The following is a 25,678-nucleotide window of genomic DNA, read 5'->3' on the forward strand; positions in this document are numbered from 1 at the left end:
AATGCTAATTGAGAATATGCTCCTACTGCTGCCCACTGCAACGGTCTCGGTTTCACTGCATTCTGCGAATGACCAAATAATTTTGGTAAACGATCCCAAAAAAAATTGCATCATCATGCAACACTCTTCAGAGAGACTAAAGTATACAGTACAGTATACTTCAAAGAGTTCAATATGTATTGCCTACATATTGCTCAAAGACTGATGCAAACTTCTTTTCCTTTTCAAAGTTTTATTCCTAAAGGGATCTGAATGTTTTTAGGGCCTTTGTGCTGCAAATGCCTGTCCAACTCCATATTTAGCCCATAACAAGCATTTTTTATACGTTCAGTGTTTGGGTGAAAAGAAATATTACTGGAAGGATGTTTTGATCCAAATGATTAAAAAAAAAAAAAAAAGTGGTGAGGGGGCCTTTTCACCCAAGTGTGGTCTTTTACCCTCACACCTGGGGTAAAATTGGTTAAATTGAGTCATATATATTATATATGATATAGTGTAGATATAGTGGCAACAGTTACAGTAAAAAGATTGTCAGCTTATGCAAATATATTTGCTTGGGAGTAGCAACAGACGCAGGTGATCGCTCGCACACTCTCCATATCTCTCTCTCTCACTCACTCACTCTCTCTCTCTCACACACACACACACACGTTTCTCCAATAACATGTTAGAAATAGCCCAAGCCGTGATACTAGTTGTAAATTGATGTTTTTGAGAGGCTTGGATGCATCATTTGGTTTGTACCAGCAGAATCTTATTTGCATAAGAAAGTAGTTCCATGCATAAATGCGTTTTTTGTGACCATAGTTTTTCCTCCTTTTTATTTTTTAAATGCACTTGTTCACTGTTGTATATATGCAATATCACAATAACAACCATGCATCAGCACATGGTCCTGCATCAGTACCTACGGCACTCGGAATCACAGCAGTGCTGATTTAGGGCCATATCGCACTCTTGCTTGTGATATTGCTTAACTATAACTGTTATATTTCATCAAACACATTTCAACAGTGTTTCTGTTCACTTCCTCCTCATTAAGTATTGTCAATTTAAGAAACGTACAGCTACAAAGCCAGAGAATGCCTGATTATTTGTTCTTTTTTGGTTAATTTATCAAACGTTTTAAGCAGGGTGTTGTCAAGCCAAAATAAACTTGGTCTACAAACTTTCTTTGGTTTTACTTAATGGTCTGTAGCCATAGCTATTTAATTTAGCATTCTGCTCTGGTGTCTGGTGTCATTACAACAACACAATAGTTATGATGCAAGATTTCTGTTGCTGTTGCAGTGTTAATTACAACAGTGAGAGTTACTTGCCCTTTTACATCTTCAGTCCGAGTTCGGTTATGACCTTTCTGCACTCACACAAGTGTGTTTGTGTGTGTAAATGGACTGTTTTATGTGATATTTAGGAATGTGGACACAAAAACACATTTTAAATTAAGAAAACTCCGTGAGCGTATTTATATTCAACATTTTTCAACACTGTTTTCACCTAATTGTGTGAACATAGTCATCGACAATTTACACGCAAAATGAAAACTTCTTATCATCAAAACATTGTTGATTTACGTTCTCGGTAGATTTTCTTTAAGCATACAGTTTGGTTTTGGGAAAAAGCAGATCATGTTGGTCTTTAACAGTGTCATAGCTGCTCGGTAACATAGCTAACCATAAATAAACATTTCTATTTTCCCGTAACACAAGGCAAAGCAGACATGCAACTATAGCCTGCCTTCCTGTAAAACATTAATAGTTCAAGAGCTGTTAAAACATTTGAATAGCTTGTTAAATTATGCATTAAAGCAGTTTCATCTCAATCCAAAAATATCTAAATAATCCAGGTCACCATTTTTTTTATTACAGTACATGTCCGTTTAGAATTGTCACAATAATTTCTGAAAACATAAAACCCCTCTATATATCACATGGAATAAGATTGTGATTCCAGCTATTTTTTACTTGTGTAACAGTTCAGCTACTAAGAGTGACAAATACAGGTGTCAAATCAAGGCACTGTATGACTTGTATGATTATGTCATTTCCTTTTTGTCCCGTTTCTGGCAATCTTTCAAGCTCTTGTAGGCTGGCAGTGACTATAGATCGATTTACAAGATCAAGTTAACAGGACTTGGCAAGTAGACTCTACTGTATATTATATGTTTGTGTTTGGTGTTGTGAATGTGTGCATGCATGTGTGAGTTTTTGTTTCTCAGAATTTGCTGGAAACTCATAGATACACAGTGGGGTACAGTTAAACAGGAGTTGGTGATGTCAATAAACAATAAATAGATAAAGACTCCTGAGCTGGTAGGTGAGCTTTGGTAAATTAAGTATTTGTTTCAGTGATAGCAGAAGTTTGTCTAGTACTAGTGGTTCTCAACTGGTTGGTCGGGACCCAAAAATGGGTCACAGGTCAGTTCTTTTAGGGTCAAAGGCAGAGAAAGCAGGGAGAGTATAATGCTTAATGCAAATTATTAAAGGAGTAGAAAATGCTTCCTAACATTTTTTGTTGTTGTTTCCATGTGTCCATTCAAACTCTATATTACTTGGGTGCAAATTCATCCACAACGTGCATATTGTGCAATTTTAAAGAAATTTTTGTTAATTTATGTATGTACAGAAATATTTTAAAAATCTAGTATAAAACAAGTAGTAGTGTAATCTTTTTGTCCATGTCAGTTTGTTGGTTTAAAATATTTGAAAAACATACAGCATTTTGGGCAAAAATGTTTTAAATAAATAAATAATATAAAAGCATTATTAAATTATATATATATATAATTTAATGATTTCAAAAATATCATGAGGTGTAACCATCAAGTAAAGGGTATTTAAATAGATTCCTGCAATTAAAATGCATGAGTGTATGTAACATAACCATTGTTGTCAAAAATGTTTTCAAATATACTTTTCAAGGCTATTTTTAATTTTTCACAAATATCAAAAATTTCAAAATATCAAGAGGTTTTTTCAGGGTAACACCATATGAACTGACCAAATGTGCCTTTTTTTTTAAAATGTCAAATGATTGATATTTAATGATATGACAATAAATATATATATATATATATATAAGTCATGTAACATATTTCACTATATGATGTGATACGATGCAAAGCCTCACTATACGATACTTTTTATATACTTTTATAAAAAGAAATTTAAACAGCGCTCACAAATGTGTTACTCAAACTTATTAAAGGATTCAATATAACTGTTTTTTAAATCATAAATGACACAACAGTGTCTGACATTGGCAACAAAAGGTAGCGCTCTATAATAAAGTATCTTACACAATACCACTGCATTTATTTTGATGGTAATGAGAAAAACTGATATTAACTATTTTTCTTCAGAAAAATGTTTTTGTCTATACTCAAGTAATTTATATTTGTACAGCACTTTTTACAATAAACATCAAATTTCAAATCAGCTTTATAGAAAATCATGCCTTGTTAGAAAGCTCAAATAGAGCAAACTAAAGTGACAGTAGCAAGAAAAAAACTTTCAGTTATTTAGAACTTGAGAGGAACCTGACCTCTAGTTTTATGATATATGTGCATAATCCAATATTACTTAGAGGCTTGAACATAAAACGATCGGGACACTGGAAACTTTACCGGTGTTATTACCGGCTTATAACATGTGCGCAAGTGTTGTACACTTGAGGTCAAAACCAGAAATTATTAAGTTTCATCTAATAGCGGGTATCTTACATTGTCAGATTTTTTTAATAAGCTTGTTTTTGTTACTTATGATACTTGTTATATATAATATTACTTATTATAACTTGCTGAATAAAACTACATGTTTGATGTACTGTAGCGCCGGGACGTGACATTGTTTTTTGGCAAATTCGACAAGCTGTAACGCTACAATCTACTTGCCGTTTGCCATCGGTGTTCTCGCCTCTGTACTATAGATCTGTTGTTCCTGTGAGGGCTCAGCACCGCCTCTACGGAGAAGAGCCTGTTTCACAGCTCTCACTATAAATAATATCAGCTTTTAATAAGACTTTGATTTTATTTTTACCTTCTCCGGACAGTTGCACCACATGACATTGTTTACTTTAAGCCCCAGAAAAAAACATCAAAATGACTTTGAACTTAGTAATTGAAAGCATTATCAAGGAAGAGTTGTATTAAAGTAACAGCATTTTTATGTAATTTTGAATAATTTAATAGATCTGGACAAAATGATTGTCTTGTAAACCATTTTGGTACTATGTTGGGTCTCCACTTGTTGTCCAATGTAAAATCTGGGTCCTGAAGCAATCCAGTTGAGAACTACACTGGTCTAGAGCTCTTAAAATTGTTTCATATTAATGTAATACTCTTAAAAATGTCATTTAAAAACTTCACATATTTTACTGTGGTTAATTCATATCCTTTCATATCATTTCATAACAGTCAAAACCATCAAATGTTTTAACAAAATACTATCCAGAATGGCTTGATGTCATTTGGTATTTTTCCCATTTCATGTGGAAAAACATATCATCAGGACAAACATTAAAAATAAAAGTCTAATATAAATTTTTGTGTGTCCACACAAGCAAAACTGCAACTGAAAAGGATCTCTGATGGCATAAAATGCATTTTCACAGATGGCAAGTGAGCCACCACCTGCAGGTTTGGTTCACAAGGTCTTTTCATCTTCTAGAGCTCCCTTTGTCATTCCAGGCAGACATAGAAAACCTCTGGAGGATGTGTGTCTGTGCAGCCGAGTGAATATACAACATCATCAAGAAACAGAAGAAGAAAAAGGAAGTAAAAAAATAGAGTCTTTCCTCTTGTTGGGAATTACAGGTCTGGGTGATTTGAAGTCTCCCTGCCGAACAGTTTCCGTTTTGACGTTTAGTTTAGAGAGCAGCTGGTTTTTTATTTATTTTTATCTCAGTTCATGAATTGCGTGTAGCCCTCTGCACCAGTCACAATCACATCCATCCATATTCTCATGGCCTCTGCAGAGGGAGCAACCATGTAGTAAAGTCTGTCGTGGGTCTTCACACAGAATGTGAGGGAGGGGTTGGGACTCTAGATTCGAAAAGAAAGAATCAGATCAGCAGCATTTACTGGCATATAGAGTCAGGCATTAGGGACTATTCTGTACTTCGCCCAAAAATGAAAATTCTGTCTTAATTTTTTATCACACTCATTTCATTCTAAACCCATATGACTTAAATCTGTTGCAACAGACGTCAAGATTTTCACAGAATTTTGGCTTAATTTTGGGGTTATTTTTCACCAAAGCCAATTGTATGCCTTTCAAAGACTGGGAATATGATGTTCGAGTCGCATGGACTAATTTTATGATAAGCTTAAAAGTCACTGTCAACTGCCATTGGCTGTTTTTCAATGTGCGTTCGTGTTGTTACGTTCTTGTGGACTAGTTCTACGTCGTCATCCACAGCCAAAGTTCGATTCCAATCCTCAAGAATGCAAGTTCTGAGGATGCAGGAAATTACCAAGATGTGTCCTTGATTTTGAGGATGCATCGGATGGTGACTTGTGGGAAAGAACTCTGTACTACGATGGCAGACGAAGAACATTTCTCATTTTTGGATTCTTCCAAGGTGGCATGGCAAGACAGTTCTTTATAAGAACACAAGACCATTCTCTGCATTCTTAGAATTGAGAAACAGCCATTGTATTGAAAGAACAAACTGGGATTTTCAGTAAAACAAATTCCACAACAGAAAGTCATACAGGTTAGGAAAGACAATTGTGACAAAATTTGTATCAGTGGGTCAACTATTCCTTTACAACAATGTTCCAGTTTCAATACAAGTTAAGCTCAATCATCAACACTTATGGCATAATGTCGATTATTATTTCGACCCTCATTTATTTAAAATAAAAACTGCAGTTACAGTAAGGCATTTACTATGAAAGTGAATGGGGCCAGTCGATAAATGTTATAATACACACTGTTTCAAAAGTATAGACAAAAGACGTAAACAATGCACGTTAACATGATTTTAGTGTAATAAAATCACTTTCTAAACATATCTGTGTAAAGTTATATCCAATATTACAACTTTGTTGTCAAGATAACATAACGCTGGTTAATCCCTGATTATATCACACTAAAATCATGTTAACAGGTACGATGTTTACGCCGAGTGATCAGACCTTTGCAAAAGTGTGTAATTAATATTTATATACAGCTCCATGCACTTCCATTGTAAGTGCCTTACTGTAACCTCGATTTAAAAAAAATACAAATAATTATTTGTTGTTGTAATCAACATTTGGCCACAAATGCTCTCGACTGGGCTTCAGTTGTATTGAACATCAAACTTTCCTTCAAGGGCTTTGAATGCCTATTTACACACTGCTCAAATGATTACTGAACAAGTTTGTGCTAAAACAATTCATCGAAAGTCAGTTAGCTTAATCAGTTGAATTATTAACAATGACTGATCATTCATTTTAATACAGTGTTGCAAATACATAGCAGCTGCCAATAGATGCTTGTTAAAATGTGATAATTAGCGATCCTCCTCATTATTAAAGATAAACCAACATTCAGGCTAAATCATGCACTGGGGAAACAAATGTTTTCAAAAGCAGAGGGGATTCTGACACTATCAAATGTTTTGAAAGAAACCGATTTCTATGGGGCCATTAAGTTATATAGGCATTTAGTATTCTCAGCGTACACTCCCAAGCATACACACCCACAAACACAAAGGTGGGAGCAGTTAAGAAAAACATTGAAGAGAAATGAATGTAGGTTGTAAATCACATTAAACTTTCATCCCCAGTAACTGTGCAAAAGAAATCAAACAAAGAAACTAAACAATATCCACTTTTATAATTGGCCACTGTAAAAGTGCAAATAGTATAGTTATTCAAGTAAGGGGTAAGGTACAGTCAGTCCATAATCATTGCAAAATAAACCTGGACAGGGTAATTAGGATCAGGGCAATCTTGTACAATCCTGAAGGGTTCATTTTGCGATAATGACCTTCTGGCTGAATATTATCCTGCTTATTACACGGCTATTTACCAAATAAATAAATAAATGGACAACTATTTCATTATGAAATTAGCTGATTAGTATTTAATTATGATAGCGGACAAATATACAGTGAAACAGTCATCATACAACAATATATGACCACAGAATGGCACAGTTGACCAATCAGAATCAAGTATTCCACAGAGCCGCGTAATAAAGCAATACAAAACCGGGTTTTGCTAATTAGCCTCAAGGGAATATGGAAGTAAGTGTTGTGATGAATGCATGTATTGAACAAACCAAAGAGGGCAAAGCACACGCGGGAGGAGAAGTGATACATACGTTTGTCAAATTCAGATTGAAAAATCCTTTCTGTGAACACAGTCGTCAAAGCAAACGAAAGAAAAGCAGAGTGGGGGAGAATTGACAGCAGAGTTACAATGCAAGATAAGAGAGACAAAAGAATAAAGAAGCAAACAGAAAAAGATCAATGAAATGGTACAGCAGGAGAACAGAACAGAAGAACAGTGTGAAATGTGAGTTGTGCTTGGCTTTCGTAAACGTGGGCCTTTCAGTCAACAGGGGGTCATACCTTTGTGGCACTGCGTAGATGATCATAGTAAACCTCTTCGATGGCCTGGAAGTAGATGACACCTTTCAGTTTGCTCTCGTGTTTATCTGTGAGCGGGAATAGAGATAGTCGAGCTGACACAGAGTTTACAAAACAAATGAGCACTGACTCCCCTTGAGAATAATGATGTGATAAGCACCATTGTGACCTTGCTACTGTGGTGCAACCCCTCCGTTTGCAGTCTGTGTAGAAATAAAGAGCGATAGCTCATGCTTTGCCGAGTGCTACGGCTGGGTGATGAGCACGATTTCCTCAGCATTGCGGAAGATTTCATCACCATCAGATAGCATGCGGACGGGCTTCTGGTTATTTGTATGCCCCTGGCTAACCCGAGGCTATCGGAAATCATGGCAGCCACTGTGAGCTTAAGAATAACTAATTATCCGTATCCCCCCACTGCTGGTTTCACCCACAATCCACTCTTTGTTCTACCCGAGTTTCTCTCCCCGACCTCGGGGGGGGACAAAAATGTAACCAGCAATGCATTTGCAAAGCTACATTTGCATATTGCACAGTAAGGAGGATGTTAGAAGGGCGACATACCGGCATAGTATGAAAATGTCCTTTTAAGGCGATCAAAGACGAACCAGCGTTTCCTCCAGGATTTGATCTTTCCTCCCATCTTGACAAGATAGCCCTTGCACATCTTTTCGGTGAGAATGATGAGGCTGCATGTGTCTACATTGTGACCTGAGGACTCGATGTGTGAACGGAGGTCAAATTCTTCTTTGCGAATGGGTAGGTAGCGTGTCATGGGTCGGGCCTGAAAAAGTGACAAAGAACATGGCGTGATTAATTCAGAGTAATTATCAAAAAAACCTATAAAGAAAATGTCCTGATCATATTTAACACCAAATTAATAATTTTTTGCATTGTAGCATTATTTTCAGGATTGATCACCATTACCATTTTTACTGTATTGATAATGAGAATATCATAATGACCTCTCTCGTCAGCAAGGCATTTCTGTCCACAGAACTACCGCTCACTGGGTGTTTTTTATTTTTGGCACCATTTGGAGTAAATTCTAGAAACTGTGAGCTGAACCACCAAACATCTATGAGAATATCTTATCAGCGAATCATGTGGCAGCAATGCAGTGCATAAAATCATGCAGATATGGGTCAGGAGCTTCAGTTAATGTTCACATCAGTATGGGGAAAAATGTGATATGAGGACCATGGTATGTTTGTTGGTGCCAGATGGGCTGGTTTGAGTATTTCTGTAGCCGCTGATCTCCTGGGATTTTCACACACAACAGTTTCTAGAATTTACTGCGAATGATGCCAAAAACAAAAAATATCCAGTGAGCATCAGTTCTGTGGACAGAAAAGCTTTGTTGATGAGAGTGGTCAACAGAGAATGTCCAGACTGGTTCGAACTGACAAAGTCTACCATAATTCAGATAACCACCCTGTACAATTTTGGTGAGAAGAATAGGATCTCAGAATGTTATTCTGAGATGTAAGTTGACGCAGTTTTGGCGGCACGAGGGGGACCTTTTAATGTTGTGCCTGAACGGTGTGTGTATATATATATATATATATATATATATATATATATATATATATATATATATATATATATATATTCATTTATTTTTTCCTTGACAGGTTTTTTTATGAGAATCACCCAGCTAAAATTACAGTTTACAGCTGAAAGGTTGTATTTACATTCAGCGGTACTGTACACTGTTAATTTAATTTGCACCAGTTAATATAGATGTTACCACATGAAGTACGTTTTTCAGATTACAATTTTTATTGTGTACTAGGGATGTTAAATGTACAGGTACACAAAAATGTTTTGTCAAGTAACTTTTTTTCCAAATTATTTAAAATGATTGAATCAACCAATTTTCATTAGGTTACACCAATGAAAATAATTTGTATGGCTCACATCAATATATTACGCCTAAAGGTGCTCTGAACGTATCCACTATTTACAGTGTACTTTAGTACGAATGCAATACTGAAATAAACATTTGTAGAATATCAGTCTTTCTGTTCGATAGTAAACAATACAGACTCAACACATTGGATCAATGCATTGGACGTTACAGTGTAAAAACAGTATGTTATTTATATGAATCAAACAGCAATATTGAAGTGTGAAATCCACTCACTGCTCTTGTCTGGATAACTTCAGTAGCTTTAATAAGCCCTTTACAATAAAACATGAACATTAAATCATAAGGAAAAAAAACAGCTCATTTGAATTACAGGTCTAATTCTCAATGAAACATCGACACCACTGAATCAGTATTAATGTGTTATATTTTTTTTTTAGTGCATAATATATAATAATACATTTATTTTACATTAGGTTACTACCTGTATGCTTTAATTTCAGATTTTTGTTTTGTTTTGGCAGACAGGAGAGTATTTGGAAAAGCTGTTTTAAAACAGTCATTATTTTTGCAATTCTGTGACACTAGTGGTGCAAAAATGAATGAAGCTTTAGCAGAATACGAAGATAAAAATAGAACACTTGAGCTACAAGAGCAACATAAACAGAGTTTCAGTATTGTAGTGAGCTCAGGCTCCTCACCTGAGAGAAGTTTTTGGACCTCATCTTCACCTCCTTCTCTATGAGCTGTTGTCTGTTTACCGTCTCCTCTTGTAGTCTCATCTCTGCCTCCTCCCTTCTCCTTCTCTCTTCATCCAGCATCAGCTTCCGCGCCTGATTCTCTCGCCCCTGAGAAACAGACACGGTTGAAATTCATGATAGATGAAGACACATTGCAGGAACATTTTGTTTAGATTTTATACCGGCACTGGTGCATTGGTATTCAGATCATGTGAGGACGGTGACTTACTCTGGACTCTATGAGTCGAGCCTTCTCCAGTTGGGCCTCCTTCAGCATCTTTTCCATCTCCTCAATCTTCAGAGCATCCATACCACTGGCACTGTCAAACAAATAAACAACTAAAATCAAAATTACCGTTAACTGTATAGGGCCCTATTTTTAGAGCGCTACGCCTTAAGAGCAGCGCTATGCAATACGTCATACACTGAAAGTCAGTGGGCATGGCCATTTAGTTTTGATATTTTCGTGCAAGCATTCACTAAGTCTAGGGGCAAGTGGGTTGGAAATATTGCACGAGTGAAGCGCTAATGGACTAGGTCAAGTGTAATTTTATTCAGAGGTTTTTCTCTGATTAATACATCGTTAGCATCCTATTATATTCTATTTCCTGTTAAGCAACACTGATATTAATGAAGACAGCCTATTCATAAGAATTTGTGTTGTAAATGGACTGTTTGTAATGCATTAGAATTTACTTCAAATGCTTCCACTGTGACCGACTGTGATTGGATTCGTCAAAGGAAGGGTCTCTAATTTTATTACTACCAATATCACATATTATATCAGAGTGGATGTTAATTAATCTAACACCCGAAACATGACACTCAAAGGTGGGATGCTTATTGTTATTTTAGTTCTGATCAGTGATATTTTGGCTCTTATCAAACAGTGTGATTAGTGTTAACACTGTTTTTAGAGTGATTCAATCACAAAATGTCTTTGACCCCATTTACACCTGTATTTAGTATTCATATGTACTGGAGACCAGTAGCGCTAAGACTAGTTGATTACAAAATATTTCATCGTATGTGAAAATACAAGCATGAAACTGTGCAATGAGACATGGAAATGATGCATACATGGACAATAAACATTGTAAAAGCAAAATGAATAATGCATCCCTTTAGAGAAGAATCATAGACTTTACTGAAGTTAAAGTTTTATGAAAAGAAGAGTAAACAAACTGTTTGAGAACTGTTCAAGTAAACAAATTTTCTCCTGAGAGAGAAACAGCTGAAGGCTGTCTTACAAAGCTGTTGTGTTGTGGCCAGCTACACTGGCTTAACCAATTATTCTCATACTGCACTTCACAGGATTTTGTTTACATTTTCACACACTAATGTCATGACCAACCAAAAAATCTCAGTGTCATGTTGCAGTGTTTACACCTAATTAATTGCCGGCTTTGCCATCTTTACACTGTTAAAATCATACTTATATTTCCATTTTGACTCATCAGTTTTTTTGTAAAGGTCAGAGTCTGATGAAATTGTGGATGTGGAGTACAGTGATTCATTACCATTTGTTCTTACATTGGTGTCCAAAGTCCACAAGAAAGTCCAGAGACCACAAGAGAAATAGCTTCTGTTTTGCATTTTTTTAAATACACTTTTATATATATAATGTTTTATAAAATAAGTATATGAAATAAAAAATTGCAAAATAGAAGCCATTTTTCATGTGGTTTTATATATAAATACAGTGGGTACGGAAAGTATTCAGACCCCCTTAAATTTTTCACTCTTTGTTATATTGCAGCCATTTGCTAAAATCATTTAAGTTCATTTTTTTTCCTCATTATTGTACACCCCATATTGACAGAAAAACACAGAATTGTTGACATTTTTGCACATTTATTAAAAAAGAAAAACTTAAATATCACATGGTCCTAAGTATTCAGACCCTTTGCTGTGACACTCATATATTTAACTCAGGTGCTGTCCATTTCTTCTGATCATCCTTGAGATGGTTCTACACCTTCAATTGAGTCCAGCTGTGTTTGATTATACTGATTGGACTTGATTAGGAAAGCCACACACCTGTCTATATAAGACCTTACAGCTCACAGTGCATGTCAGAGCAAATGAGAATCATGAGGTCAAAGGAACTGCCTGAAGAGCTCAGAGACAGAATTGTGGCAAGGCACAGATCTGGCCAAGGTTACAAAAAAATTTCTGCTGCCCTTAAGGTTCATAAGAGCACAGTGGCCTCCATAATCCTTAAATGGAAGGCGTTTGGGACGACCAGAACCCTTCCTAGAGCTGGCCGTCCGGCCAAACTGAGCTATCGGGGGAGAAGAGCCTTGGTGAGAGAGGTAAAGAAGAACCCAAAGATCACTGTGGCTGAGCTCCAGAGATGCAGTCGGGAGATGGGAGAAAGTTGTAGTAAGTCAACCATCACTGCAGCCTTCCACCAGTCGGGGCTTTATGGCAGAGTGGCGTGACGGAAGCCTCTCCTCAGTGCAAAACACATGAAAGCCTGCATGGACTTTGCTAAAAAACACCTGAAGGACTCCAAGATGGTGATAAATAAGATTCTCTGGTCTGTTGAGACCAAGATAGAACTTTTTGGCCTTAATTCTAAGCGGTATGTGTGGAGAAAACCAGGCACTGCTCATCACCTGTCCAATAATTTTAACAGTGAAGCATGGTGGTGGCAGCATCATGCTGTGGGGGTGTTTTTCAGCTGCAGGGACAGGACGACTGGTTGCAATCGAGGGAAAGATGAATGCGGCCAAGTACAGGGATATCCTGGACGAAAACCTTCTCCAGAGTGCTCTGGACCTCAGACTGGGCCGAAGGTTCACCTTCCAACAAGACAATGACCCTAAGCACACTGCTAAAATAACGAAGGAGTGGCTTCACAACAACTCCGTGACTGTTCTTGAATGGCCCAGCCAGAGCCCTGACTTAAACCCAATTGAGCATCTCTGGAGAGACCTGAAAATGGCTGTCCACCAACGTTTACCATCCAACCTGACAGAACTGGAGAGGATCTGCAAGGAGGAATGGCAGAGGATACCCAAATCCAGATGTGAAAAACTTGTTGCATCTTTCCCACAAAGACTCATGGCTGTATTAGATCAAAAGGGTGCTTCTACTAAATACTGAACAAAGGGTCTGAATACTTAGGACCATGTGATATTTCAGTTTTTCTTTTTTAATAAATGTGCAAAAATGTCAACAATTCTGTGTTTTTCAGTCAATATGGGGTGCTGTGTGTACAATAATGAGGAAAAAAAATGAACTTAAATGATTTTAGCAAATGGCTGCAATATAACAAAGAGTGAAAAATTTAAGGGGGTCTGAATACTTTCCGTACCCACTGTATATATATATATACTGTATAGTTATGCACTTAATATAACATTTAAATTTCAGTAACAATTTCTGTGAAAATTTTAATAGAATTTAAATTTCTTAGTAGAATGTCTTTTGCTTTAATGACAGCATATACTCAAGCTGGGATGGACTCCAAAAGTTTTATTAAAAACCTAATGATCCATGATTTGAGTGTGTTTCAATGGAAGAATTAAAAACTGACCTTAAACAAAGAAGTCAACCTTCTTAAATGTCATAAATTTGCTTATTTGATTAGTGACCAAGAAACCTACGTATATTGTGCATAATATCAAATATTTCTCATTCATTTTACGTCATAATGATTCTTCCCATTGTATTTTGAAATCCATTGTTTATTTCAAGGTTTAAATTAGATTCTAAATCCCACATTTTCGATGGTGGACTTTTAGACCCCACTGTAAGTACAATGGAATGCAATGCACAAAAATAAAAAAGTGGGGATACATTTCAGAGAGAAAAGGCAGATAAGCAAACAGTGATGCCTCAGGCATGTGATTATGGATGGCACCTTTTCAAATGCTGACATTTCTGCAAGCCAAATTAGTCTTATTTGTGCACTGACTGTCGCTGTTAAGTGAAAGCGTCAGAGATGACAACCAGTTTAATCCAAAAACAACCAAATGAATAGCCTCAAGCCTGCATGTCGTGCATGTGCTTTTTGTTTTCACAGGAAGAGGGTGTGATGAAGCAATAAACAGCACAGTTAGTGTGAATAAACAGATGGTTGATCATTTAGCTTGAAACAGGCATGTGGAGAAGAGTGGTTGAGCTGCCATTGATTTCTGTCACAGAGCCATCGGCTAAACGATCCAAGTAATGTGATTCATACAAGCACACGGAAATGTCGTACCTGGACATGTTGTCAGGGGAGCAGGCAGAGTTGTTTCCCGTTGAGATGCTAGTGTCCATGCTGTCCGAGCTCTCCAGGCTGAGGGTGTCATATGCTTGTTCTCCAGCAGAGGGTACTGTGTGGTGGAGAATGGAGTGATGCATGACTGGGGTGGTGTTGGAGGGGAAGGGATGGTTGAGCTGCGTCTGGGAGCCGTGAAGCGCCTCCCACTGGCACTGAGCCTCCACTGCAGCTTTCTGCTTTAGCTCGGCCAAACGCCTCCGCTGCTCATCGATAACTTGTTGCCCTGAAACACATGAGAAACAAATACACAAATGAAACATTCAGTGGATAAAGTGTCCCAAGGCTAAACAAGATAAGCATTTTATAGCTCAAAGCTACCTTTTAATTTCAACTGTTTCCCTCTATGAGACTGTATTCATATTCCCACAATAGTCACAAAGACTTTCAAGATTTAAGAACTACCCACTATCAAATACAAGCCACAGGTGACTGCAAATCCATTTAGGATGGCACAATATGCCCAACATTTTCTCTTTCATACCACACACATAAACATAAAAATATGCCTATGTGTGCTGAGTAAGAATTCTGTTTGAGGACAAGGGCCAATGGTGGAAGTTGTACAGTGGGACACAGTTAAAACACAACAAAAGAAGAGGATGTAAGGTCATTGAAGTTTGATGGTGTAGTCACAAGTTTTTGTCGATTAATAGCCGTAAAAGACAACTTTAGAGAGACAGAGCTCAGTTGCTGTTACTGAACTGTCAGTCTGCTGTGTTCCATATTACCTTTCTGCTGAAGGGCCAGCTGCCTCTTAGTCTCGATGTCTTGCAGGGTGGCTGCCAGGTTGCGTGGGAGACTCCCCGTGCTGTTGGCTACCATCAGAGGACTCTGGGTAAACAAAACAACCAATTATTTCCACCAGCTTATTTAACAGTAGGGAGGGGACTAAATTACTGCATTAAATGGTGCAGGAAATCCTGATAACTGTGGAGTGAATGCACTATTTACCCTGGCAGGAGTCTTGCGTCCGAGTGTTGCCGTAGTGTATGTCGGGGACAGACCAGCACTGACTTTAGGTCTCATTGATGATTGGCTTGTATCACTGTCTAGACGGGAGCGGTAAACCTGGAGGTCAGACATACTGTATGAATATTAACACACCAAACTTTCAATTAAAAGAAGCTGCTCTATAAATAACCTGGAATGAGTTTATATTTAGTGTTGCTGTTTCATGTAACAAACGTGAACTTGAGTTTTATGGCTTTCATCGATAAAAAAAGGCTAACTGTAAGAGTTAAAGAATATGTTTTACACAAAAATTAAAATTCAGACAACATTTTTATCATAAATAATTACTTTTGGCCTGAAAATTTTGGTCTGTTCCTCACATAAAGTTATCGTATGTCTTCTGAAGACATGGAATATCCAGAATAAGTCATATGGACTACTTTACTGTGACCCTGGTCAAAAAATATTTTCAATTATATTTCTTTTCCCATTTCAATGGAAAAGAGCAACTCAGAAATTCTATAAAATATCTACAGAATCTAGAGATCTACAGATATCTATTAAACTATTCCTTTAACATTTTAAAAGTGCTTGCATTATTTAATGATTAAAGATTTAGCACCAATTGCTTTATTTGTAAAAATGCTCCAATGTATTGTTTTTTTTCTAAAAAGCACCCTTTGTCTTCAATGTTAACAGTTTAACACCCTGCCTGTTCATTAACACGTAACATTTCTCCCTTACAGTACACGCATGGCCAGTATTTAATTCAACAAAAGGCCCTTTACAGCTGTTTCTCCAGAGACAGACCATTCCTTCTAAAGATGGCGGGAAACCGTGAGACCAGTCAAAACAAGCACAATAATATGGCACTGGAATCAAAACGCCCACAAAAACAACCTTATTTAGACCCATCGAGATAAAAGAGGCCTATGAAGATGAACATGTGAAAGTGTGGAGGAGCAGAAGAAGGTGAGAGAGAAAGCCGGGTCTCTGGCTGTTACCTGCACAGGCTTACGTGCTGAGAAAGCTTTAGCCGGAAGGGGAGGAGGGCAGAGCTGGTTTGCATCTCCAGTTGCCATGACCTCCTGGTACCAGCGCTCTAAATCTAGAGCAGCTGTCTGAGGCCTGCCCCACTCTGACTGATGCTTCACACAAGCAGCACAGAGAGCATGAGCAGGAGAGAGAAGAAAGAGATGGAATGCCAGAGAGGAGGAGAGATGTAGGGGAGAGAAAGATAAGAGAGTTAAGGAGCAATAGATAGATTTGTTTAATGACAAAATGACAGCTTTTTGGATCAACAAAAGTGTGAACTTTACATCTCTTTATTGGAAGACAGATCCCTGACATCCAACCCCCCTGAACCTACACAAGCTTGTCCTCTACATATATATGTTTTATATATTTATATATATATATATATATATATATAAATCTTCCCCTTCACCATAGCTCTTAAATCTCATTTGCATATATTTTAATATGATATGTGAAGACGCATTGCAAGTTTGACATGAACTGACGACAAACTGGTTGCCATTGGTTGTCACTTGTCTCAAGTCCGTTCACAATGTGGCATGTTTGAATAAGCGGAACTGGTTTTGTGTTGAGGGAATACATTTGGGCTATTTTTATGGTGCTTATTTCAGCATTTTTGGAATTCACAGTCCTTGTATTTGAAGAGCATTCCATTCCAATTGACTTTAGAAACAACATAAGAGAGAGTAAATTATGAGAATGATGAGAAAGTCAATGAGAATACAAAATTTTGGGTCAACTATATGTTTAAGTGTCTTGGTCACATTTAATTTCCATAACCCATATGTTCTGGAGTTTTATCATCCAGTTGAAGAGTGTGGAAATCTTTAATGTTTGGCAATGATCGACAAAGATGCACAATATGAAATAGTGATTTGTCTGAACTTCTATCCCTCATTTCGTCATTTCCATCAAATTCAATTTTCCATTTACTGTTTTTTGAATGACACAACATGTGCACACAATAAGTTCACACTGAATGGAAAGCTAGACCCCACACAACAAAGTGCAACGTTTTTCAGTTAGACTGAATGACATACATTGTGCCATCTTTATGAAGAACATGTGGAGAACAACTTAGAGAAGAGAAGACACACCTCAAAGGAGAGAGAGAGGGAGGAGCCATGAGGGGAATGGAGGCAGGAGAAGGCGGAGTCTGCGAGAGAAGATTGCAATAATTGGGCAGGAGAGGTAGGGGAAGACTCCACCTTTGGCATCCCATAGATCTGGTTTAACTGACCCACAGTCACATACTCCTTTACAGCCAGAGTGACATGCAGACACAAACAGGAAGGAAAAAACAGAATATAGAAGAGTAGGAAGAGAAGACAAACTGTTATGGAGAGTTGAGCGTCTGTAAAAAAAAATAAAAATAAAAATAAAAAAGGGTATCTTTAAGTTTTCATTACAAAGAGGTTTCAAATTTAGTACAGGGCTCAACAATAAGGATGACCAGTATGAGAGAGATTTGGACCAATTGACGGAACTGTCACTCGCCGTTCCAACATTCACACATGAAACAATCTACATGTTTTTCTTCCTTTTTCTGTGATGTTTTGAACATCACTGTTTTGTGAATTCTGCTGATATAAATTTATATGTCACCAAGATAATGTTATCTAGCTCAGGGGTATTCAATCTGGGCTCGGGGCTCAAGGGGTGATAGGGGGTCTGCAGAAAATCTTGAGAAAATTTTCACAAAAAGATTTTACAAAAAGTAAAACAGTAAAAAAAAGAAAACTGCAACAACAAAAATGCTTAAAAGTGTTCATTTCTCCTTCCCTGCAATATATATATTATATTTATAAATAGGTGTGACCATATACATAAATATTGTATTATTATCATTCTTGGGATTTTTTCATCTCCACTGTTGATCATAGCTTGCTCAGAGGTTGAATTGCACTATTTCCTGTAAAGCTGCTCTGGAACAATAACTACTGAAAAAATACTATACAAATATTTATATATAAATATAATATAAAAATTATATATTTTTCTAGTATTTTTATATTGGGCAAAAAAACTAACTAATATTGTCTAAAGAAAAGAAAAAAGAAAAAAAAAAAATATATATATATATATATATATATATATATATATATATATATATATATATATATATATATATATATATATGTAGTAACTACAACATATCATCCAACAAAGTTATTCAATTGCTGCTAATTACTAATTTCTCTATTAATTAACATCATGCCATAAAGCATTTTAGATTGATTTGGAATGACTAGAAAGTTCTACAACTACAGTATATATACAGCACAAAAGAAAGCAGCACCAAAGGAATGAGAAAATGAAAAAACTTTAGAAGAGAGAAACAGAAGAAGAGAGAAAAGAGATCAGCTATAATACCTCACGAGGGGCAGTTACAGCCGGGTCAAGGGCAAGCGAGAGGGCGTGTGAGGAAGCGTTGGTGAGCTGGATGTCATGGCAATCACTCCCATACATCTTATAAACATCCAACAGCTGCAAGTACTCCTGAGTTAACCCATTCATGCAGCACAAAAGTTCAGCTGTCAGTTAACTCACGTGCAAATGATAGAAGCAGTTCTCTCATTCTGATTCTCATCTCATTCTCATTCTCTCATCTGCACTGGCACACACCTACAGGGATGGTTTGCCCAACTCAGCTAACAACAACAGCTGCCTCCATCTAACTCTTCATTTGAAAGAATTAGAACTCGCAGTTAAACACACAGTTACAACTCATTTCTAAATGCACTGGTCACAACAGACAACTAAACAAGTAATTATTTGGCAGCCAGTTTTATCCAAAGCAACTTATTAAGGGAGAGTCCCCTGTCCAATTGGAAAAAAGCTTTACAATACAGGAAGTGTGAAAATTTCGGACTTCAAAAACTCAAGTTCTCTCAATAATGTGACATAAATCTGATGTTTTCAGGCTTCAGAGCAAGTTTGAGGCATTATTGCCAGTTTTAGAAGCTGCAGGCAGCATGCATCAACAGTTAGTTCAGTTACGTCATGAGGCAAGATGAGATGTGAATAGAATGAGGAAGCATGATAAGGGGAGGGCTGGGTGTGGTCATCATCTAATAAGTTAGTCTCACTGATGTGAAGCACATCCTGGGTGGAGGTTTATAAGTCAAACAATATCCTGAGACTTAAAGATTTCCTTTCATGTTGTACTAACCCAGTTATTATGGGATGGCACACGATAAGCATATGCAGCCAAGAACATCTGGCTAGAAGATAGCCCTTAGGGTTAACTTTCATAGTTCAAGAAAAACCTACTCCATTTGGAGATGGATTCAACAAAGCAAGAGACAAAATGTCTTAGGGAATACAAACAAACATATTGCAGGTCCAGGTATATAAATAATTTTTGGGTATACAAGTTCATTTTAATGATTAAGTGGAAATACCTCAAGGACAAATTGAAGCAAAACATTAAGATTTGTTAGCAAACACAACATTAATTATTACTCTAAGCAGAGGAACAGGTATTCATTAATTCCTCAACAAACCCCCAATTTTGTTTTTGAATATGTTCAATTTAGGATGTGATTAAAATTTGGCTTACCTCCTTTATAGTGCTGGAGCTCTTTGGAAAAGTCTTTCCACCCGTTAAGCTCTGGTATCTCCTCTCCAGATTGGCTAACCTCTCCTTTTCCTGAAACAGAGATTCAAATTTTGTTAGGTAATGACATAGCTAGTGAGATGGGCCAGTTTATATTTCTGCATCGAGCGCATGCCGTAGGCTCTGCATAGCTGGTGGTTACAACATAGCAATATTGTTCCCTGACATACACCAAAAATGTAACTACTGTACATGTGATTGTAACTAACAAATGTAACTCATAGCTGTGATTGTTCTTCCTTGTAACCACAGACTCTCAACCAGAAAGAAAAAAAAAGATTTCTGAGGTAGTGTCGCATTTTCTCTAATCTTATTTTCAGATCTATGCATCATATCACATTGTATTTGGGCTCATTTTAATCAGAAGCATTATGTTATTTTTATGTTTCATGAAGTTACAAGCGAAAATGTGAGAAAAAAAAAACAGTTTACAACTTATAACTCATAAATTGCTTTCATGATTTTTCCTCTCTATATATTTGGTCAGTGAGTGAAACAATATGCTTATTGTATTATCCTCAAAACCTTATGATCTGTATAATGTTTTGAGCATATGTTTGACAGTATGGTTTTAAGTCTATAATCATATTTTATATTTTATGAAAACTAAACACTTTAGAGTTTTTTTTATATAGTTTGTCAGTAATTGCCTAAATGCATATATTTCCTTTTCTTTAAAAAGTTATTTTCTTTAAAAATCGAAGAACAGGCACTTACAATGAAAATGAATATGGCCAATTTTTGGAGGGTTTTAAGGCAGACATGTGAAGCTTATCATTTATAAAAATCACTTAAATTAATTCTTCTGTGAAAACTCATGTTTTATTTGAGCTGCAAAGTCATTTTTTGGGGTTTAGGGTTTGTTGACTACATTGATATGGCAAGTTGTAAAATGGGCTATAACTTTACAAAAAAAGGTTTATAAGCGATTTTATCAGATTGCATTGTTTACCTTAATGTTTGTGTCGATTTATGCTTTTTTTTTTTTAAAGAAAAGAGGGGCAAGTCAACATAAATTTTTGTGGTAATCAACATTATGCCACAAATGCTGTCGATTGAGTTAACTTTTATGAAACCCAGAATATTCCCTTAAGAGCAATCATATAGTTCAGTATTTTCCTGAATTATTTTCTCTCTCCATGGCAGGCAGGCAACATATTATATAATATTAATTATATATATTAGGGATGTCACAATACCATTTATTTTTAGAATGAATACGAGCACCGATTCTTCATTTTTGGTACTCGCCAATTGCGAGGCCTATAAATCTTTTTCTAAACTCCATATCAAATGTTTACTTTTGTATTTAAATGGTATTTAAATACACAAATTCAGTAAAACTTGAATCAAATGAAAAATAACTTTATCACAAATGTTAGATACTGCTTAAGCATAATACAATTACTACTGATTTATTACAATTAGTAGTAGTAGTAGTAGTAGTATTACAGTGAATATTACATAACTTTACAGTAGTGATATATTGCTGTCATATTATTCCTATACATTTCCTTTAAATTTGACGGAGCTTTTATTTTATTTTATATATTTTATTTTGAAGTGTTTCTGTGTTGTTTTGAGCTCTGACATTATGAAGGACGCTTCCCACTCTGGAAAAGCCAGTCGCTACGTGACTCAAAATGATTTTTAAACCACAAAAATGCTGCTATTTAATTAACCCTTATGTAGACTTGCCATCAAAAATGACCCCTATTGAAACATGGTGTCCTTCATCTCAGTGGCATGAGATTTGGTGACTTTTCCTACTTTTGCTATCTATACACAAACACATGCAAAACATTGGACTGAATTTGAGTGGTGTGACAAAAAAACACACCTTTAATTTTTAAACTTTTAAACACACAAATTAATTATTATTATTTGTCAATTAAAATCAATAAATCAGTCAAAATGGAGAACACACACACATAAATTAAGGGGTGATACTATAAGATATCCACAATGCATAACGCACATGCTCGCACACACACAGTCACACAGAGGAATGAAAAGGATGCACACACACGCACACAGACACACATGCACACACATAAACACACACAGACACACATGCACACACACACATACACACTTGCACACACATACACACACACAGACAAACATGCACACACATACACACACACAGACACACACACACACACACAGACAAACATGCACACACATACACGCACACAGACACACATGCACACACACACACACACACACACATACACATACATACACACACACAGACAAACATGCACACACATACACGCACACAGACACACACACACATACACACAGACACACATTCACATACATACACACACACACAGACACACATGCACACACATACATGCACAGACACATGTGCACACACATACACGCACACAGACAAACATGCACACACATACACGCACACAAACACACATTCACATACAAACACACACACAGACACACATGCACATATGCACACACATACATGCACACAGACACACATGCACACACATGCACATATGCATACACATACACACACACAGACAAACATGCACACACACAGACAAACATGCACACACATACACGCACAGAGACATACATGCACACACATACACGCACAGAGACATACATGCACACACATACACACACACAGACAAACATGCACACACATACACGCACACAGACACACATGCACACACATACACACACACACAGACAAACATGCACACACATACACGCACACAGACACACATGCACACACATACACTCACACAAACACACACATGCGCACGCACAGACACACATGCACACACATACACAGACAAACATGCACACACATACACGCACACAGACACACGTGCACAAACATACACGCACACAGATCAAAGGCTGAGTTTTAGAGAGTTTATTTTTTCCACTGTGAGAAAGTTTACATTAAGCTTAGGGGGTGGGAGCAAAATGTTTATTGCTGTTGTTTTTGTTGACAATTTGTAAATTTCTACAAAAAATCAGCTTGCTACAACCAGGCAAATGAGTGGACCTCTGCAGCAATCTACTGGTTATAATTGCAGAATTTCAGGCCATTTTAATTTAAAAATATTTTTTTTCCAGCAGATGGAAGCAATCTGCCCCTAATGCACCTTTTTCATATTTCATGTAATTCACATTTGAATTACATGCAAACTATATATTTATCTCATTAAATCACAGCTTTTGCGGTTAAATAATCTCACTAGGACATAACGTGATTTTAATTTGTGGGCTCAATGTTTATGTAATGACATTCTTACATCACCATAGGTTCGATGAAGAAGTATAAATTAGGCCTTTACCCTGAGGAGCTTGTAAAAAGGAGTAATATGAGTTAATAGAGGAAGTTCTTGGGTTGTACCTTATGTAGCAGCTGGAAGGTGATGCTTCTGTCTTTGGCAAGCCTCTCACACTCCTGAGAGGCTTGCATGCCAAACTGACTGGCCTGGCTTTCCAGGGCTAAAACCTTTTCCTAGAAAACAGTTCAGACATTGGATCAGCACATTACAACTATAAAACTTTAACAAAGTTCTTGCTGGTTTCATGCTTTGTTACATCACTTTCAGCAGTGCATTTTGTTCATGTACCTTTCTTTTGGCCACACTGCTGTGGTACTGTACTCTATCCTGTAGCAGCTGCTGGCTGATGGTCTCTCGTTCCTCTTCTAGACTGCTCTCCTTCTCTAACTGCTGGAACTCCAAGTCCTCAAACTGCTTAGTCGCAGCCTCAAGAGTCTCTGCTTCCTATACACACAAAGTCTGGGGTCAACAAGCAGCCAAAGCTGCTTAAACAGCAGCACTGAGCATGCTCTGCAGCAGCCAAGCTGAGACAGCTTAAAGGGACAGTTCACCCAAAAATGAAAATTCTTTCATGATTTACTCACCCCCCTTGCTACCTAGACGTGTATGACTTTCTTTCTTCTGCAGAACTCACATTTATATTTTTTGAAAAATATTTCAGCTCTGTAGATCCTCGCAATGCAAGTGAATTGTGGTACTGTACTCTATCCTGTAGCAGCTGCTGGCTGATGGTCTCTCGTTCCTCTTCTAGACTGCTCTTCTTCTCTCCATTTATGCTCCCTATATGTGGATTTTGGAGCTTCAACATGTTGGCACCCTGTCACTTGCATTGTATGGACCTACAGAGCAGAGATATTCTTTGTTTGTGTTCTGCTAAAGAAAGAACGTCATACACATCTGGGATGGCATGAGGGTGAGTAAATGAGAGAATGAAAATTTTAGAGTGAACTGTCCCTTTAAATCTAGTCATTATTGACTCATGTGTCTTTCCATATTGTTTTCTGTTATTTATAGCAGAATGTCCAATCTGCGCTTTTCAATGCAATGAAAGTGAATGGTGACCATGGTTGTTAAGCAAGATTTCCAGTGACTAATGACTACAATTTCAGTCTGTTCATCACACGTCATCACATGGCTCCAGAGGACACTGAATATGTAGCTCACAAGTCATATAGACTATTTTTACGATACATTTATGGTGCATGTTTTATGTTTTTAGAGCTTGACATCCTCTATGTATATGGAAGAGAGGAGCTTGGACATACTGCTAAACTTCTCCTTTTCAGATTTACATAAAGATTTGGATGACATGAGGATAAATAAATTGTGACAGAATAATCATGTTTAAGAGGGCAAAGAGGAGCACAAAAAGGAACCCAAAATTCTACACTATGCATGGAAATTGTAGACTCTTTTTTTTGGGGGGGGGGATTTTCTCCCCAATTTGAAATACCCAATTCCCAATGTGCTCTAAGTCCTTGTGGTGGCATAGTGATTCGCCTCAATCCAGATGGCAGAGGATAAATCTCAGTTGCCTCCGCGTCTGAGACAATCAATCAACGCATCTTATCATGTGGCTTGTTGAGCGCGTTACCTGTGGCTTCACATTATTCTCTGCAGCATCCATACAGAACTCACCACGTGCCCCACCGACAGCGAACCACATTATAGTGACCATGAGGAGGTTACCCCATGGGACTCTACCCTCTCTAGCAACCGGGCCAATTTGTTTGCTTAGGAGACCTGGCTGGAGTCACTCAGCATGCCTTGGATTCAAACTCACAACTCCATGGGTGGTAGTCAGCGTCTTTACTAGCTGAACATCCCAGGCCCCCGGAAATTGCACACTCTTAAGAATTTTCTCTTATATCCAACAGCCACCAGTGCGATGCATACAAATATGATTAAAACAGTCAGTTGGAATTGTAAAAGTGGAAAGGACTGATAAAGACTGAGGAATTACTTTCTCCCCTTTCAGGTCATACATACATCCTTTCTATAAAGATCTCAAGGACACTAGCTAACCCTAGCAGTCAGTTCATTAAAGCATTTGTGACACAGAGGAGCTTGAAGGCTCAGAGCACACATCATCACTCCCCTCTCTGTGTGGCCCTCTGGATATTTCGGTTTGGAAAGAGAGCAAGTCATCAAAATACTGTTCAAAGACCACTGCCTCGTAACATTCCCGTATCTATGCAGAAATTTAAGGACCACATCCAGGGTTCATGATTGCTGGATACAATATTTAAAATAATTTTATAGAGACTGCACTCA

At 37.2% G+C, this 25,678-nt stretch overlaps 1 protein-coding gene across 1 annotated transcript in view; it reads right to left on the reverse strand.

Annotated features, from left to right (window-relative positions):
• Positions 1 to 713: 713 nt before the first annotated feature.
• Positions 714 to 25,678, reverse strand: part of LOC127631738 (pleckstrin homology-like domain family B member 1) — a 92,028-nt gene continuing 67,063 nt past the window's right edge. Inside the window, exons 11-25 of the mRNA XM_052110025.1 lie at positions 23,693 to 23,848; positions 23,467 to 23,577; positions 20,019 to 20,108; positions 18,830 to 18,955; positions 17,554 to 17,712; positions 16,423 to 16,566; positions 15,419 to 15,535; positions 15,196 to 15,298; positions 14,405 to 14,690; positions 10,421 to 10,511; positions 10,153 to 10,299; positions 8,146 to 8,365; positions 7,564 to 7,649; positions 7,314 to 7,343; positions 714 to 5,041 (exon numbers count right to left, since the gene is read on the reverse strand). Of these exons, the coding sequence (XP_051965985.1) occupies positions 4,901 to 5,041; positions 7,314 to 7,343; positions 7,564 to 7,649; positions 8,146 to 8,365; positions 10,153 to 10,299; positions 10,421 to 10,511; positions 14,405 to 14,690; positions 15,196 to 15,298; positions 15,419 to 15,535; positions 16,423 to 16,566; positions 17,554 to 17,712; positions 18,830 to 18,955; positions 20,019 to 20,108; positions 23,467 to 23,577; positions 23,693 to 23,848 (2,007 nt within the window). The 3' untranslated portion in view covers positions 714 to 4,900. The remainder of the gene's footprint in view (positions 5,042 to 7,313; positions 7,344 to 7,563; positions 7,650 to 8,145; positions 8,366 to 10,152; positions 10,300 to 10,420; positions 10,512 to 14,404; positions 14,691 to 15,195; positions 15,299 to 15,418; positions 15,536 to 16,422; positions 16,567 to 17,553; positions 17,713 to 18,829; positions 18,956 to 20,018; positions 20,109 to 23,466; positions 23,578 to 23,692; positions 23,849 to 25,678) is intronic.

The sequence above is a fragment of the Xyrauchen texanus genome, chromosome 38 (genome assembly GCF_025860055.1).
Source record: "Xyrauchen texanus isolate HMW12.3.18 chromosome 38, RBS_HiC_50CHRs, whole genome shotgun sequence".
Taxonomy (NCBI): domain Eukaryota; kingdom Metazoa; phylum Chordata; class Actinopteri; order Cypriniformes; family Catostomidae; genus Xyrauchen; species Xyrauchen texanus.